This window comes from Sylvia atricapilla, chromosome 3 (genome assembly GCF_009819655.1).
Source record: "Sylvia atricapilla isolate bSylAtr1 chromosome 3, bSylAtr1.pri, whole genome shotgun sequence".
NCBI classification, from domain to species: domain Eukaryota; kingdom Metazoa; phylum Chordata; class Aves; order Passeriformes; family Sylviidae; genus Sylvia; species Sylvia atricapilla.
Genome location: NC_089142.1, coordinates 77695264 through 77709386, shown reverse-complemented (window position 1 = coordinate 77709386; position 14123 = coordinate 77695264). Strand labels below are relative to the sequence as shown.

General features: G+C 39.0%; 1 protein-coding gene across 5 annotated transcripts in view; it reads left to right on the top strand.

The window, feature by feature from the left end:
* Positions 1 to 14123, top strand: part of LTBP1 (latent transforming growth factor beta binding protein 1) — a 184927-nt gene that overhangs the window by 8916 nt on the left and 161888 nt on the right. For all 5 annotated transcript variants that reach the window (XM_066315902.1, XM_066315900.1, XM_066315901.1 and 2 more), the window contains exon 3: positions 6441 to 6729. In XM_066315902.1, coding sequence (XP_066171999.1) covers positions 6441 to 6729 — 289 coding nt within the window. The remainder of the gene's footprint in view (positions 1 to 6440; positions 6730 to 14123) is intronic.

Sequence of the window (14123 nt, the reverse complement as noted above, 5' to 3'; positions counted from 1 at the left end):
GAATAATGCATCCTTTTGCTGAAGTTAAGCATGTGAAGTATTTGAGTACAGTTGCCATGTAATTCTGATAAGTCTTGGCATTTAGAGATTATACTGTTGAGATACATAGAATATGTTAGTAAAGTACATTATGGTGCCTTTAGGCTGAAAGAGAAACTGTTGTTTTGTGTGTTTGTTTTAAAAGTAATATGTATGCTAAAAGCATTGGTTTTTGTTTCCCTCCCTTCCTGGAGATCATGTTTACATGCCAGCGTGGGAATGAATCTGATGGTTTGAACTGGACAGCAAAGAATTCCAACACGTGCTTTCATTTGAAGTATATTTCGGGAAAGAATTCCTTAAGACCATATAGTAATGATAAAAACAAGTTCCTGTGTAGAAAGACACAGATGGTTGTAATACTACCTCCATGAGTAGTGTAGAGATCACACAGATTTTCTGCAGTTAATTTCTCAGGACTATATAAAAGTAATTTAAACTTTTTTAATAGAATGGTCTTACAACGTGATTGTATCACCTTTGGTTGTAGATTCATCTCTCCTCCATTCTCAGTGAATGTTTAGAATTATTGGAAGCATTTCTGGTAAACTTTTCAGTTTTTGAAACCTCTTTGATGTGAGATACTCAGCATCAGCTTCAGTGAGCTTTTGGCTCTCTAGACTCCAGTTGCATCCTCAGTCCTGACAATGGCTCAATACTTAAAAGGGTATTCAGAGTAAAAATGAAAAATTGAATGGCGAGCTAAGCAGTAGGGTAGTTCAGAGAACAGGAAATTCTAAAAATCATTGCTCTTCTTCGGGATGTCAGCACCCTATTCAGATTTTTCTGAGGGAAACTGGGCTATGCCTCTTTCCTTTCAGAACCCACAGCTTGTTGCCTTCCAAGGAAAGCGCTTCACTGCTTTTCTTCTGGAATCCGTGGGGGATCATCACTCTGTCTTTCAACCCAGCAGGAGTTAAAGGTGCCTTTGTATCACAGCTTTTTTTTAGAGTGTGCACTCAACCAGGATGAGCTTTGGTTTGGCGGCTTTGTGCGCTTGAGGAATAAAAATCTTGCATTCATGAAAAAGGGCAGTATTTGTTATGCTTTTAACAGTATTCCTATGTTGCACGTACAGAAGCTTGAAAACCCTGCCCTCAGCCCAGATGTGTCCATGTCATAGTGTTGGTTTTTCCCCTTTCTGTGAACTTGATGCATGCATCATTTCTCAACCATTTTGTGCTGGAATCTGAAACAGCTCTATACTTCAAATCCTCTTTCCAATTGCTTTATTTCCTATTATTTGCCCTCTGGCATGTATTGTGCCTGACAGGATTTACACACTCCTATGGGAGAAGTTGATCTATGCTGTGCCAGTGTGTACTGTGATGAAATTTGTTGCAAGTTGGTGCATTCTCTCTAAACTATTATGTGTGCTCAAGATGAGAAAAAAGAGGTAAATTTTGTGTGGAAAAGGAAAGAAATCTGGTGGATGGGTGCATTAGCAATAGCATAAGACTCACAACACTGTTGTAATGTAATTGTGTTAAAGTATTAGAAATTCAAGAATGACATTGAAAAATGTTTGTCGACATTTAAGTGCAAACCAACAGCAGTTGCTTGTTAAAGGAAATACTTAAAGGTAGAGCTGAGGCTGAAAGGCTAGAAACTTGGGTGCAGGAAACTTTTGGGGTACTTAAATTTGCTTATTGTGAATTTCTCACTGAAAAATATTTTTTTGTAGATTTCTATTCTTCACAGGGAAATAAACTTGTAAATGTGTTGTTACTTTTGAGGAAGTTAAAATAAGTGATTAGCATAGGAATGAGATTGTAATGATCTTAATCCAAGAATTAGCGTTAGTTTAATACTACTTTAATACAAACACTTATGGGACAAGTGGAATCACGTGTATTTTGATTAATTTGGAGGGACAAAAGAGAAATTCTTACCTAAATTCCTTCCATACATGACAATGTTTTATACTTACTGATTTGAGTATAATAAATTCTGCTTAATTTAGAATGTATTACAACAAATTACATTCTGTATATGTAGAAGTTTTAAAATATTTGTGTTTTGAAGCTATTATAAACCTTTTATTTTGGGTCTTGCTTCTGCAAATATTTATATACACTTTAACTGTAATGACATGAACACATGGAATGAAAAGTGTATATGTATAGATCAATCCCAAACCAACATAAGATGTTTTGGAAGGGCTGTGTTTAAACCCAACAGTAATACTATTTTACCCTGGCTTTTCTGAAAGAATGTCACAGATATGACCATATGGCCTGATATGCATCTGTCAAACCCCTTAGAAGAGACCCCTTCTGAGAGAGTGGTGAGCAGTAGTTGGTATGGGCAAGATGTATAAAAAGGTTGAGCATTTTAGGACACGGTTTTGGGCTTTTTGTGACTTAGATGCTTCCGAAGTGAATGTGCCACTGTGACTTTATTTTTAGTAGGCACAGAGTGAATGGTCTTAGAACACAAACCAGCCCAAAAGAATCCTTGTTGTGCTTTGCATTGGTCCCTAGAAAGGTGCTGGTAACACTCTAGGGTTTTGGCTACTGCTGAGCAGCTCTGGCACAGCACCAGCAATGTATCTCAACATTCCCCTGCCCCATCAATGGACTGGGCGTGGGCAAGATCCTGGGAGGAGGCACAACTGGGACAGCTGACCCAAACTGACCAAAGGGATATTCCATACCATATGACCATATCAGTTCAGATAGAAAAGCTAAGGAAAGGTGAAGAAACAAGGGCATTTGTTATTCACAAAGCTTGCCTTCTGGTGCAAGCCTCATGCGTGCTGAAGCCCTGCTTCTGGGGAAGTGCTGAGCGTCACTTGCTGATGACAAGTAAAGAATAAGCCTGCTTTGTTTTTACAAGTAAAGAATAAGCCTGCTTCACTGGGGTTTTTTTTTCCCTCTTTGCTTGTGTGCCCATAAATATTTGCTTTTGCTTTAGTAAACTACCTTATCTCAACCTGTGAGCTGTTTTTGATGTTGTTTTCTTTCCCCTGTCTAGCTGGGGAGTGATAGAGCAGTTTAGTGTGCGCCTGGCATCCAACCAATGTCAACCTCACCACAAACCATACTTGTGGAAAGCGAGGAAAGATTGACAATATAACCAATCCCGGCCTTTCAGTGTGGCCAACATCTGTGGCACAGCAAGTTTTGGATATTGCAGTGAAGTGGCTCAAAGAGCAGATCACTCAACCTCTGACAGAAAAATCCATTGAGACTTATTAAACACAAAACCAGCACTCTTGCTCAGGAAGTTGCTGAGCCTCTAATTCTTAAAAACTGTAGTGGTATAAATTTTTATTGTGTCTCACTCTGTCCTTAAGCGTCCACCTTAGTAACGGAGAACACTGGACTAGGTGGATCTTTGAATCTGACCCACTAAGCTTAGTCTCATTATTTGAGACTTTGCCAAACTCCATTTTGAATTTCCAGTCATGACCTCCTTGAATTGAATAGGATGAAGCCAATTGCCTTGAACAGCAGTATATTGGCCTGCTTTTCAGTTTTGAACTTAATACTTCCATGCTTCAGTTTTTGGAAGCTTAGCTTTATGGAAAATACTGGTGTTCTCAGTTTTATGGGCCACTATTGTTGTCTTCAAACAAAATAATTAGGTCATTCATTTGGCACACAACAGCTGTCTTGGACATTGTAGAAACTAAACTGCTGTATTATGTCAATTAAAATGTTTGTTTTAATTCTTTCCTAAAAACGTGATCTTTTATCCAGTTATGTGATCTTCTATTATGCAACATGAATGAAGGACTTGAGTCAAAAGGTTCATTGCTGTGAAGACCTAATGGATGGGGTTTTCAACCTGTTGTCACTGGTCTGTTATAACACAGTTGCTGGATTTCCCGATGCTGCTTTTGTTAAAGGCCAGTTAGAGTAATGCAGTTTGTCCTGCAGGGCATTTGCTTTGTGCACATGTAATGTGTTTCAGGGTTTATGTTGCTGTCAGTGAAGTAAGAATGTTCAAGTCTGTGTGGGCAAAAAAGATGAGGTCATTTCAAAACAGGTTCTGATTTTAGCTTTATAGTTTTAAATTCCCTGTAACCTTCACTTTAGTAAGTAGAAACTCAAGTTTTTTGTGGGCTTCTGCAGCACAACGTTGGTTCTTAACTACAGGAAAAAGACTTGCAGTCTTTTCAGTGTTGTCTTTTGTGTGTGTATACATTGTTGCTTCACTTCTGAGAGGAGATATGCCCTGATCAGTGTCCTAGCAGAATAGATATTTTTTCATACTGACTTTTGGTGTGGTCTTGTTAGCTTACTTCTGTGTTGATGAGTCACTGGTTTTGAAATAATTTCTTGAGAAACTTAGAGGTTAATATCAGTCAACATGTCCATAAGTCTCCAGAAGTACATGAATGCTTTCTTAACATAAAAATGGGACTTTTGAAAGTCTTGCTTTTTTATTATTTTTTTCCTCTAAAGCACTCTCAGCTGGGCCCAGATTCTTTACTGTGATCTTTGCACATTCATACAGATGATGGGGTCACTCTTCTGGTCTTAAGAGTCTCTCCAAAGCCAGTGAAATTTAATCAGAATTTTAGGCTCCTGAATTTATTTTCCAGGATATGATTTATTTCAGTCATGTGTATATAATCAATTTTTACTGTTCTACCAAAATCTAAGTTTTTATAAATATGGCACAAGCAAGACTTGGCTTATCTATTGCAGAATATGCTTGTTGCAAATTCTTTCTCAAGTTTACAGGGAAAATGGTATTGCAGTCAAAGACAAGACAGAGTCTCAAAAATAAACTAATAGAAGAGAGCAAATGATTAGTATTGCCAGGGAGGTGCATAATATGCAGTTAAGGTAGCCCAGCTAAGTGTTACTGAAAAGAAGATAAGCTTCATGTGAAGAGGAATGTGTGTGTGGAAAAAAAACCCCATGCAAAACTCAGGTGTAAGTTGTTGGGCAGTTCTGGTGTCTGTGCAGTTGGTATATATGATATATCTGGATAAATTTGGCCTCCAAACTAACATAGTCCCATCCTAAATGAGTTAATTCATATATATTCTTGTGCATTTAATTTATTTTTATGTGTAGAAGTATATATTAGAGCTTAGTTGAAGTGTCAAGTACTCTATTTGGGCCAGGGCTGTGGACTGATTTTTTCTTTTTAATAATGTAATTGTTCAGTTGGATATATCTGAACATAGTGCTGAATCCCATATTATAGTTTAAGATATTATCTTACCTATTCTAGTAAAAAAGTTTCACCTGACATACAATTTTGTTGATGTTAAAGGATTTTTAACAATATTAAAATATGCTTAGTTTGTAGGAACAAAGTAGCTTAGCCATGTTTTTTTCTTATACATGCTTCATTGTATACAATCTTTAATGTGACTAATGAAGAAGTTATTTTATTTGCTATCTTTTAATGTTAAATTGTGTCCTTTAGTTAAGAGAATTGATTTGTTTTGCCATCTTTATGTGCAAATTTTAGCATCTAAAATCTTCAAGGTAGACATGCCTTTGCAGTATATTTGTATATATATATATGTATAATCAGCAATTGCTTTTGCTTTTTTCCCTCACTCCATTTTTTTGATGGGATTTGCTGCTCCTCCAAGTTTCTTGTTCATTCAGAGTGGAGCTGATAGTGCATTCATTATGTCTTCAAGCTGGGTTGAGTCCAGGCTGGTTATTCAGACTTCCTCGGTAGTCGCTAGATAGAGCAATGTAAAGCAGTGTAATTAATCCTCTCTGAAGGTGAATTTTGTTTTAAAGAATCTGATTCCTTTTCACTGATGCTCCAAAAAACATTCCAGAGAATCTGTAAGAACCTGGTCTGGGATAATCACAAGCACCTGTCTGTTTCTCCCTAGGTGTAGCAATGTCTTTGTAGCAGCAGTTCAGGTCTGGTGGTGTTACAATGGGGGTACTGCAGGGAGCTTTATTTGGGTTTTAGAGGGGGAAGGGTTGAGTTGCTTCAGCTTCTCTGCTTTGTTTTGGTGACCTATAATGTGGCTATAGGGATTCATTCAAGCTTCCTATGGAGCATCTGATTTTAAAATAGTAATAAAATAAATCCCAGCCTGGATCAATAGTAAAATTCTGTAGCTGTGTAATATTGTTTTATCAGATGCAGTTTGGGTTTTTAAAGTATGAGGAGAAGGGATGCTGAGCAGAAAGGAGAAATATTTGAAATACTGCTATATTTCTCAATTTAACTAGTACATTTCTTATTTTTTAGATCCAGCATTTTATTTTTTGAAGTTGTTCACATGTTGTGCAAGAAATCAGTAAAAGCTATATCAAGTTGTATATTATCTTTTGTGGAGCTCAGCAATGTTGCTCTCTCCTACTCCCATTAACATTAACAATTCAAGCCATTTTTTACTGTGGGGAGGGTTTGCCTTTTCCTTCATGCTTTGTTTCACAGGTACTTTTTAAAATGTCTTTTCTTAGCTAACTGTGCACCGCCGTGCCAAAATGGAGGGATGTGCCTGCGACCTCAGCTTTGTGTGTGTAAACCAGGAACCAAAGGTAATTCCTGTGAGGATACAGTCGTACAAGACACGTCTTCCGCTGGAGGCCGGAGCCCCGTTGTTCCCCCGTGGCCCATACCCCAGCAGGCTGCCCAGCAGACCTTCTCTCAGAAGGTGCAGGTCCCACCAAAGGTTGGCCCTGTGGCTCAGATGGCATTCACAATCAAGCAGAAGCCTCCTGTTGGGTTAACTCAGCAGATGCAACCACAGTAAGTGTTTTCCTTGCTTTCAAAGAAGTCCAGTGTGTCCATTTTATAAAACGTCATTCCTTGCAAGTGTTTAAAAAAAAAAAGATACTTGGAAATTGTCACAGATTTTAAAAAACAGCTTCTTGTTTTAACTGTAAGATTTCAGTGGGTGTTTAGACTTCTGTTATGAGCCGGATTTCCTTACCTGAACAGACTGTCCCATGATATCAGTCAACTTCTGTTTTCCTTAGAATGATACTGCTGTACTAATTTTGGAGGAATTACTCTTAATTTACACTATTGACCTTTTGAGTTTATCCTAGAACAAAGTCTAACATGAATTCTGACAGCTTGTGTAACTGAGGAGAGTAAGATTTGGTGCTCCTGTTCTGTTTAGCTTTCTTGTATTTGCGTTGTTTTCTCTTTTAATATAAGCCTCTGCGGCTGTGCTACGATGAGTACTTCTGCTAGCTTTAGGTGTTTGTTGTTCAGGATTGTATCTGACTGCCATAAGCAGCAAGGAAACACCCATTTGGTTGGAGATTTTTTCCCTCTGGCTCTTTAGTAGCTCGTGACTTAGTCTTTGTTATTATTTCTCTGAGCTTCAAATACTTAATGTGAGTCTGAAATTTCTCTTAATTGTGCTGTGGTTTTTACTGATGGGTCTGACATTAATTTGTTTTGAGACTCCATTTGAGATGGGGGGAGGGAGGTCCACAGGAGGGTGGCAATCAAGTGGAATGTGAACAGTTTTAGGTGTTTTCAGCTACTGCTGTCCTTCCACTTTCAGGTGAAGTCAGTGACAAAAAGTGTTTCTGTCCTGTAACAGGTGTTGCTTTTGGGGAGGTTGTTTTTGCTTTAAGGAAGGTGTAGTCTGTCTCTCTTCTAGTCTCCAGAGGAAGATAATCAGGATTAGGAAATAAATTCTGTTTTCCTGTGTTCAAAACTGTAAAAATGAATGTGGAAGGGTGGAGTGTGATTATAGGGTTCTGCACCTGAGTCATCATAGGCTCCTGACAACAAAGTGCCACTTCCTCTCCAAAGCTACATCTGACAGCAGAGATTGCTGGACACTCCCAATGTTATTTGTTGTCTCATAACCCCTTTATCTGGTTTGTTTTTTTCCTCCTAAACCCTTCTAATTCTTTGTACTAACTGTGGAACTGCAAGCTAAACTAGGTTCCTACATGTCTTGTGCAAGAAGAGAAATTTACCTGAATTCCCTTGGAGTTCTAAGCCCTGAGACAGTATGTTCTTTGAGAAAGAAGAAGGTAGGGCACTGGGGGCTTTAGGAACAAATACATCCACAGTCTTGAAAGACTGAGAAATTGGTACCAAATTTTAGTATTTCCTAGAACTCTGAGTCCAGCTTCATTCCTACCAGTGAAGCAAGGGTTATTGAAGTGACTAATATGAAGGGGAAATTGCCGGTAAAATCATCAGGCTTTTTTCATGTTCCTCCCTCTCCAGACCAGCTGGACTCATCACCTGGAGTCTCTGCTTTGCCCCATAAAGAGCAGCACAACAAATCAGTACAAAAAAGCCAGAAAGTTCCTATCTTATCAGTGCTGATTCCTGTAGAGTATTCCTTCTTTTTTCTCCCTCCCTCTACACACAAGCATTCTCAAGGAATTTTTCTTTCTGTTGTGATCAAGGCCAGTTGTCCAAATTGGGTAGTAAAATATACCTTAAAAAAAAGAGGGGGGGAGAAAAGAGAGATAAAAGAATGTAATCTTTTCTTGCCTGAAAAAAAGAGTTGTCATCCTTTAAGCGCTCTAAAACTGTACTCAGAAGGCTTGTGGCAGTCTCTAGAGAAGGCTTACTTTCCATTATTCCTGGAATAATGTCTAGGGGTAAAGGGTTCTTCTTGGGGAAAAAAAAAATAAAAAAATATGACAAACTGATATTTTTTCTGTGCTACTATGGTAGCTCTTGGGCTATGATGCTCACAGTATTTCTAGAAGATACCTACAGCATTTCATGCTTCACCAGAATCTCTTTAACTGCTTGCATGAGACATCATGACAGATCTGGAGGAAGCACCTTCAGACTGACAAAACCAGTCATCTGTCATCTGCTATCCAAAGTGCCTCTGCATGCTTCCATATGTAGCAGGCTTTGTTGTTCCTGTGACCCTTCTCAGGCTGGGTTTTTCTCCTAGAGAGACTTTTTCAGGTAGAACTGTTACTCTGAGATCACATGAAGATAAATCTATTTCAGTCAGCTTAATACTGGCATTGGAAAATGGAAAACTGAGTCAGTCTCTGGAGTCATGTGAACGCCAGCCTTCAGCCTTGGTGGAAGCCAGGTGCAGGAGCTGGAGCTGGAGAGGAAAAGGACTACTCTACAAACCAAAGCAGTTGTATTAAGTGCAGCAGAAGGTGGATGTTGAGATAGAGCTGTTGAAATGAGAGCCAGTGATCGTTCCCTGTATGACTGTTAGGGCGATTTACAGGGCTGAAAGATCCTTCTGAGGTCAGGTCTCTAACATTGAGAGGGGTAGACAGGCTAGGTCCTGTTTGAATTCCTTTTTGAATACGTTGTGATCTTGTATGTTGTGTGAGGCTGCCCAGATATTTTTGGAATGGCTTTTCCTTCTCCCACTCCTGGGAAGTGGAGTCATCCTCACTGTCAGTGTAGTTGATATGCTGATCTGGACACTGCTGCTGTGCAGCCAAGGACTGGACTGGTGAGAGTCAGAGCAGAACCCAACCTGGAACACCTAAATTAGCTCCTAGAGGAGGCTTGCCTCTACAGAGCTTCTATTTTGCCATCCTCTGTCAATTTTTTCCCATTTTATTCCATTAGGAATGCAACTTTTCCAGCTTCAGTCAAGATGTTTGCATGACTGCTTTCTTAGGATTATGGTGACAATGATATTTAGGAAAGCAGAGAATTAATTTATTTCTTTCCAGATATCTTTTTTTGAAGAATAAGGTGCTGAACAGAAGGAAAGCTGAAGTGAGATTAATTTCCTGGAATATCCTGGGTTCAGCAAGTCTGTCAGAGCTGTGCTCTGAAGATGGATATAGTGTCAGGTACAAGGTCTCATCTCAGAAAAATGTTAGCAGAAGGTATAGATGGCTGTAATTGAAAACAAGTGGTGTTTCAGAAACAAAAATCTGTTTCTTATTGGAACCTGTAGGGAATTCTGATCTCAGTAACAGGCATGCTTTGTGGGCCTGAATTCCTGTGATAGCTCTCCAGTAACTCTGGGTGTTCCTTTCACATCTCGTGTTCTCACTTGTTGGCAACAGGATAGCTCCAACAGCTTGATTTTGTGCATTTACCATCTGTGTGAGCAGAACTTTATTTTTTTAAAGGGATCTTTCTGGTACAGTTCTGGAAATGAACACCAGAAAGAGTATGGCATCAACCAACTGGAGCTCAGTAAATACACTGAAGTGTCACACCGCTGCTCCTTCAGCCTCCTTTGGAGGCAGGTGGTGATGGAATGTGAAAATCTGCTTTAATGTTGGACAGAGCAAAGCCCATCAAAGGAGTGGTGAACGCACAGAGTGCAGGTGACAGATTTGGACTTACTGGTCCAAATTTCTGCCTTATGTACCCAGAAATCTTTGCTGAGTGGTCCCTTCCAAACCCGTGTTCCTGGGACACTGGTCTAGTCCCATGCTATGATGGGCAGGTGTATTGCCTGCTAATTTTAGTAAGCCTATCAACTGAGGCCTAAAGCTCTTTTTTGACTTCTGTTCAAAGCGGTAATATTTTTTCCAGTTTTAACTATTTTTTCCCAATTTTAACTGGTAGATGGCAAATCGGTGTGAATTTCGATTGAAAAAAACCATGCCTGAAAGAAGAACTGGGCATACTGTTGTGACCCTACTGAAACAAACAATGTAGGACAGCCATAACAGAAAATGGAATACATGCTTAGTATAATATATAATTGTAAGTTAAATGTTTACATATATATTTAAAATCTGTAGTGATTACTGACTTTCTATTGTGCAAACTCATATAGACTGAGGGTCACTGTAAAGTATAAGAGACTGCTCTTTTGCCTCCTGTCTTGTATACTGGTTCTTTTTTGTGTCTTTGACTACATGTAATTTATTTTTAGGACTTCTGGTTCTAAGATTGGTTAATATGATGATATATCAGGTGATGGTCTAAAAAGATTATAGACAGGCTTTTGAAGCTGGTGTGAAAGTGAATATTTCTGGAAGATGTCCTTTTTCACCACCATTGATAGTTTTGTACTAAAGATTTACAGAGCAAGTGAAACTCTTTACTTAAAAGAGCCCTGCACTTGAACTTAAGTGTAAGGTCTGTTTGAAAATACTTTGTGGAAGCTCTTGATAATATTGAACTCCTGTCAAAAAGACCTTGACTTTTTTTTTTTTTTTTTTTTAGGGAACTTTAAGAACAGCAGGGATAAAACTTGGGTTGGTGGCATGAAGCAGTTGGGTCCAGCCCTTTGCTTATAGCTGGATCACTTACAAGAGATTGCGCTGGGCGTTGTGTGGTTGAGCTTTGAATTCCTTCAAGATTGCAAGGTGGGAGATCTCCAGTATTTGTGGGATTCTGTTGCGGTGTTTGACTACCCTCAGGAAAAAAAAAGTGCATTCTCCTTTTATAGCTGAAATTTCCATTTTTGCACATTTGTTGTTACCCTGTGTCTTTTTGTGTTATTCCTCTAAGAAGTCTGGCTCAGCCGCCTCTACAGATTCTCAAGAGGCAGTTGTAGATTCCAGTATCATCCACTTAAGCTGGTTTTTTTTTTTTTTTTTTTTTTTTTTTTTTTTTTTTTTTTTGTTTTTTTTGTTTTTTTTTAGAGCTGAGAAATCTTTCTCCTCATGTGTTGTGTGTGTCCAGTCTCTGACAGTCCTGGTGGCCCTCTGCTGGCCCTGCTCCACTGTGCTGCTGTCATGATTTGGGGAGTCCAAAACTGGTCGCAGTATTTGAGAGACAGTCTCCCAAGTGCCTGATGGAGGCAGTAACCACTCCCTTGAGCTGTATGACTATGCTGCTCTGCCCAGTATATGATTGGCATTCTTCATGTGGGGGTATGTTGCTGATGTGTTCTGCTCATCCACTAGGACCCCTGGTTTTTGTAGGGCTGCTTTCCAGCCATTTTGGTGCCAAATCTGCTCTCCTGCACAGAGGTAAAACCAAGGATTGCTACCTGGTGCTTCAGAGCTTTGGTCTGTAGGTCATAGGCTTCTCATTCTGCCCTCCTAGAGCCCAGTGACAGAGCTCTTCGGGTTTGTATCAGCACTGTGTGTTACTCTTCCCAGACTTTAAAATTTAACTCTAGTGGTCAGAGGTGAGGTTTTTCCAGCAGTTCTTCAGCTCACTGCTTTGGGTCAGGGAGACAAAAAACTGGCATTGTGTCTGTAGGTTATGCTGACAACTGCATCCCTTCACTGTAGACTTCTGACATGTAATGAACTCGTGGTGTGCTTGTCTTAGGGTTGCTAGTGCAAGGTGGCTCCAGGGAGGCTCAGGAAAGTAACTTTTCCATTGTGCGCTCTTTGGGGTGGAGTCTGAGATGCCCTTTGCGCAGTGTTTTCATCAAGAGACTTGCTGTAAGGAAGCACAGTATACCCTATTAGCCATAAGGTTCTTCATGTTCTTCCTAATAGACTTGTAAAGAGTTTATGCAGATCAGTTGTCTGTATTATCCTTGTAAGGCGCATTCCTTTTAAGCATACTTCCCTCTCACAATCCCAGCAACTTGAACATAATCCATGAGGTGAAGTTAACGTTTAATTAACTTGTCATTAAGCTTGGGGTTTTTTTGAGTGCTACTGGAATATGCATATGCTCCTGTATGACAATACATCAAAAAGAGACAGTGATTTAGGAATATTTCGTGTGTGGAAATCATTGTCTTGTTCTCAAGGTATTGCTTTTCAGGAAAGAAAATTTCCTCTAAACTGTACTGGTGCTGTCAGCTTAGCTGAAAAGCAGACAGTAAACCACCATTTCAAGCCACTGCATTTTAAAATTTTTTTCTAGTTTAAAAGCACAGGTACCAGTGTTTCCACAGTTTGAATGCTAGGGAGGGCTTTAATGAGGAGTTCTTAGTGTTACTGTGTTGCAATATGGTCTGTTCTCTTCTAAGTGGCTTTTTCAGGTTATGGTTTAGATTTTTGGTTTGTTTTGCCTTTTTTTTTTTTTTTCCCACAACTATTAGAACTTTTGCTATTTATCCTCAAACAATTATTTCAGGAGATGTTGGGAAACTACGAGAACTTCTTTCCAGGGGCTTGATGGGGCTGAAGGAGCAGAGTTTTTCTTGGAAAGCATGGTATGTAGACTGGCCTTTGTCTAAAGGCAGATGTATCTCCAGGGTTGGGTCTGTCTGATTAATTAAAAATGCCTCATTGATTCCATTTTATGAATAGCCTGTTCTACTCATGATTTAAGAACCCTGAGAGACACAGATTTCATCTCCAGTGAACTTATTTTCTTCAGTGCTAGAGTCCAAGAACTTCACTGAGAAGCAGTTGCCATTTTACCTAAGCTCCATAAAGTTTACCTATGCTATGAACCTTTGTACTTTCACCACTTCTGCCCAAGAATCCAAAATTACTGTTTTATACAAAGTGTGATATGTTGCTATCTAACTGGTGAGGAGCACTGGGCAGATGGAGAAAGTGGGCTCTTCTCCTGATGTTATTTTCAAATATACATTGAGACTTTGTAACCAACCTGCAGTATATTAGAGGGACTCTGCAGTAAATCCTTGTTTGTTTCCCTCTTTATTGAATTTTCCCTAAATTATTCCATGGCATTAGAGAGCTGAAGGACCAGAATGTGGACTGTTGTGTTAATTGCAGTGTGCAGCACAGTGTTACTTCTGAAGATAAGTCTGCAGGTGTACTCAAAAGTTTTGTAGGCTATTGGATAATGACTGCTTGACTTTGAGTTAACCAGCTTCCTACACTAAGCAAAACACCTCTTGTTCTTCAGAAATTACTGTTTAAATGTGATATATTAGGAAAATTAATACCTTTCAAGTAATAGCTCAACAAAGCATCCTAGTTATTGAAGAGAATTACTCTGTACTTGAAAACATAACCTAACAAAGTATCATTTCTGATGCTGAGACATGAAGTTTGTAGAACAAATAAAGTATCTGCAATGAGCCAGTGTTTGCTACAGCCCTGTTTTTTTACTAATGTAATCTATAGCTTTGAAAATATCTCCTCCATATGTGTACAGACAAAAAATCTTTTCTGATAGGCTTTATCTATTGTAATATTTTTTTTTAAAGTTTAAAGTACTGTCTTTAAAACTTATCATGCAGCTGGGGAACAGATTTTATTAAAGCCTCTAGCACCACTGGAGGATATTGAAAGGAATTCCTTGTCAGCTTGGATGCTGTGAGAAATGATGTTTTAGGCTTGTCAGGGATTTTATAAGTAGTTTTATAGAAAAGACTGTTT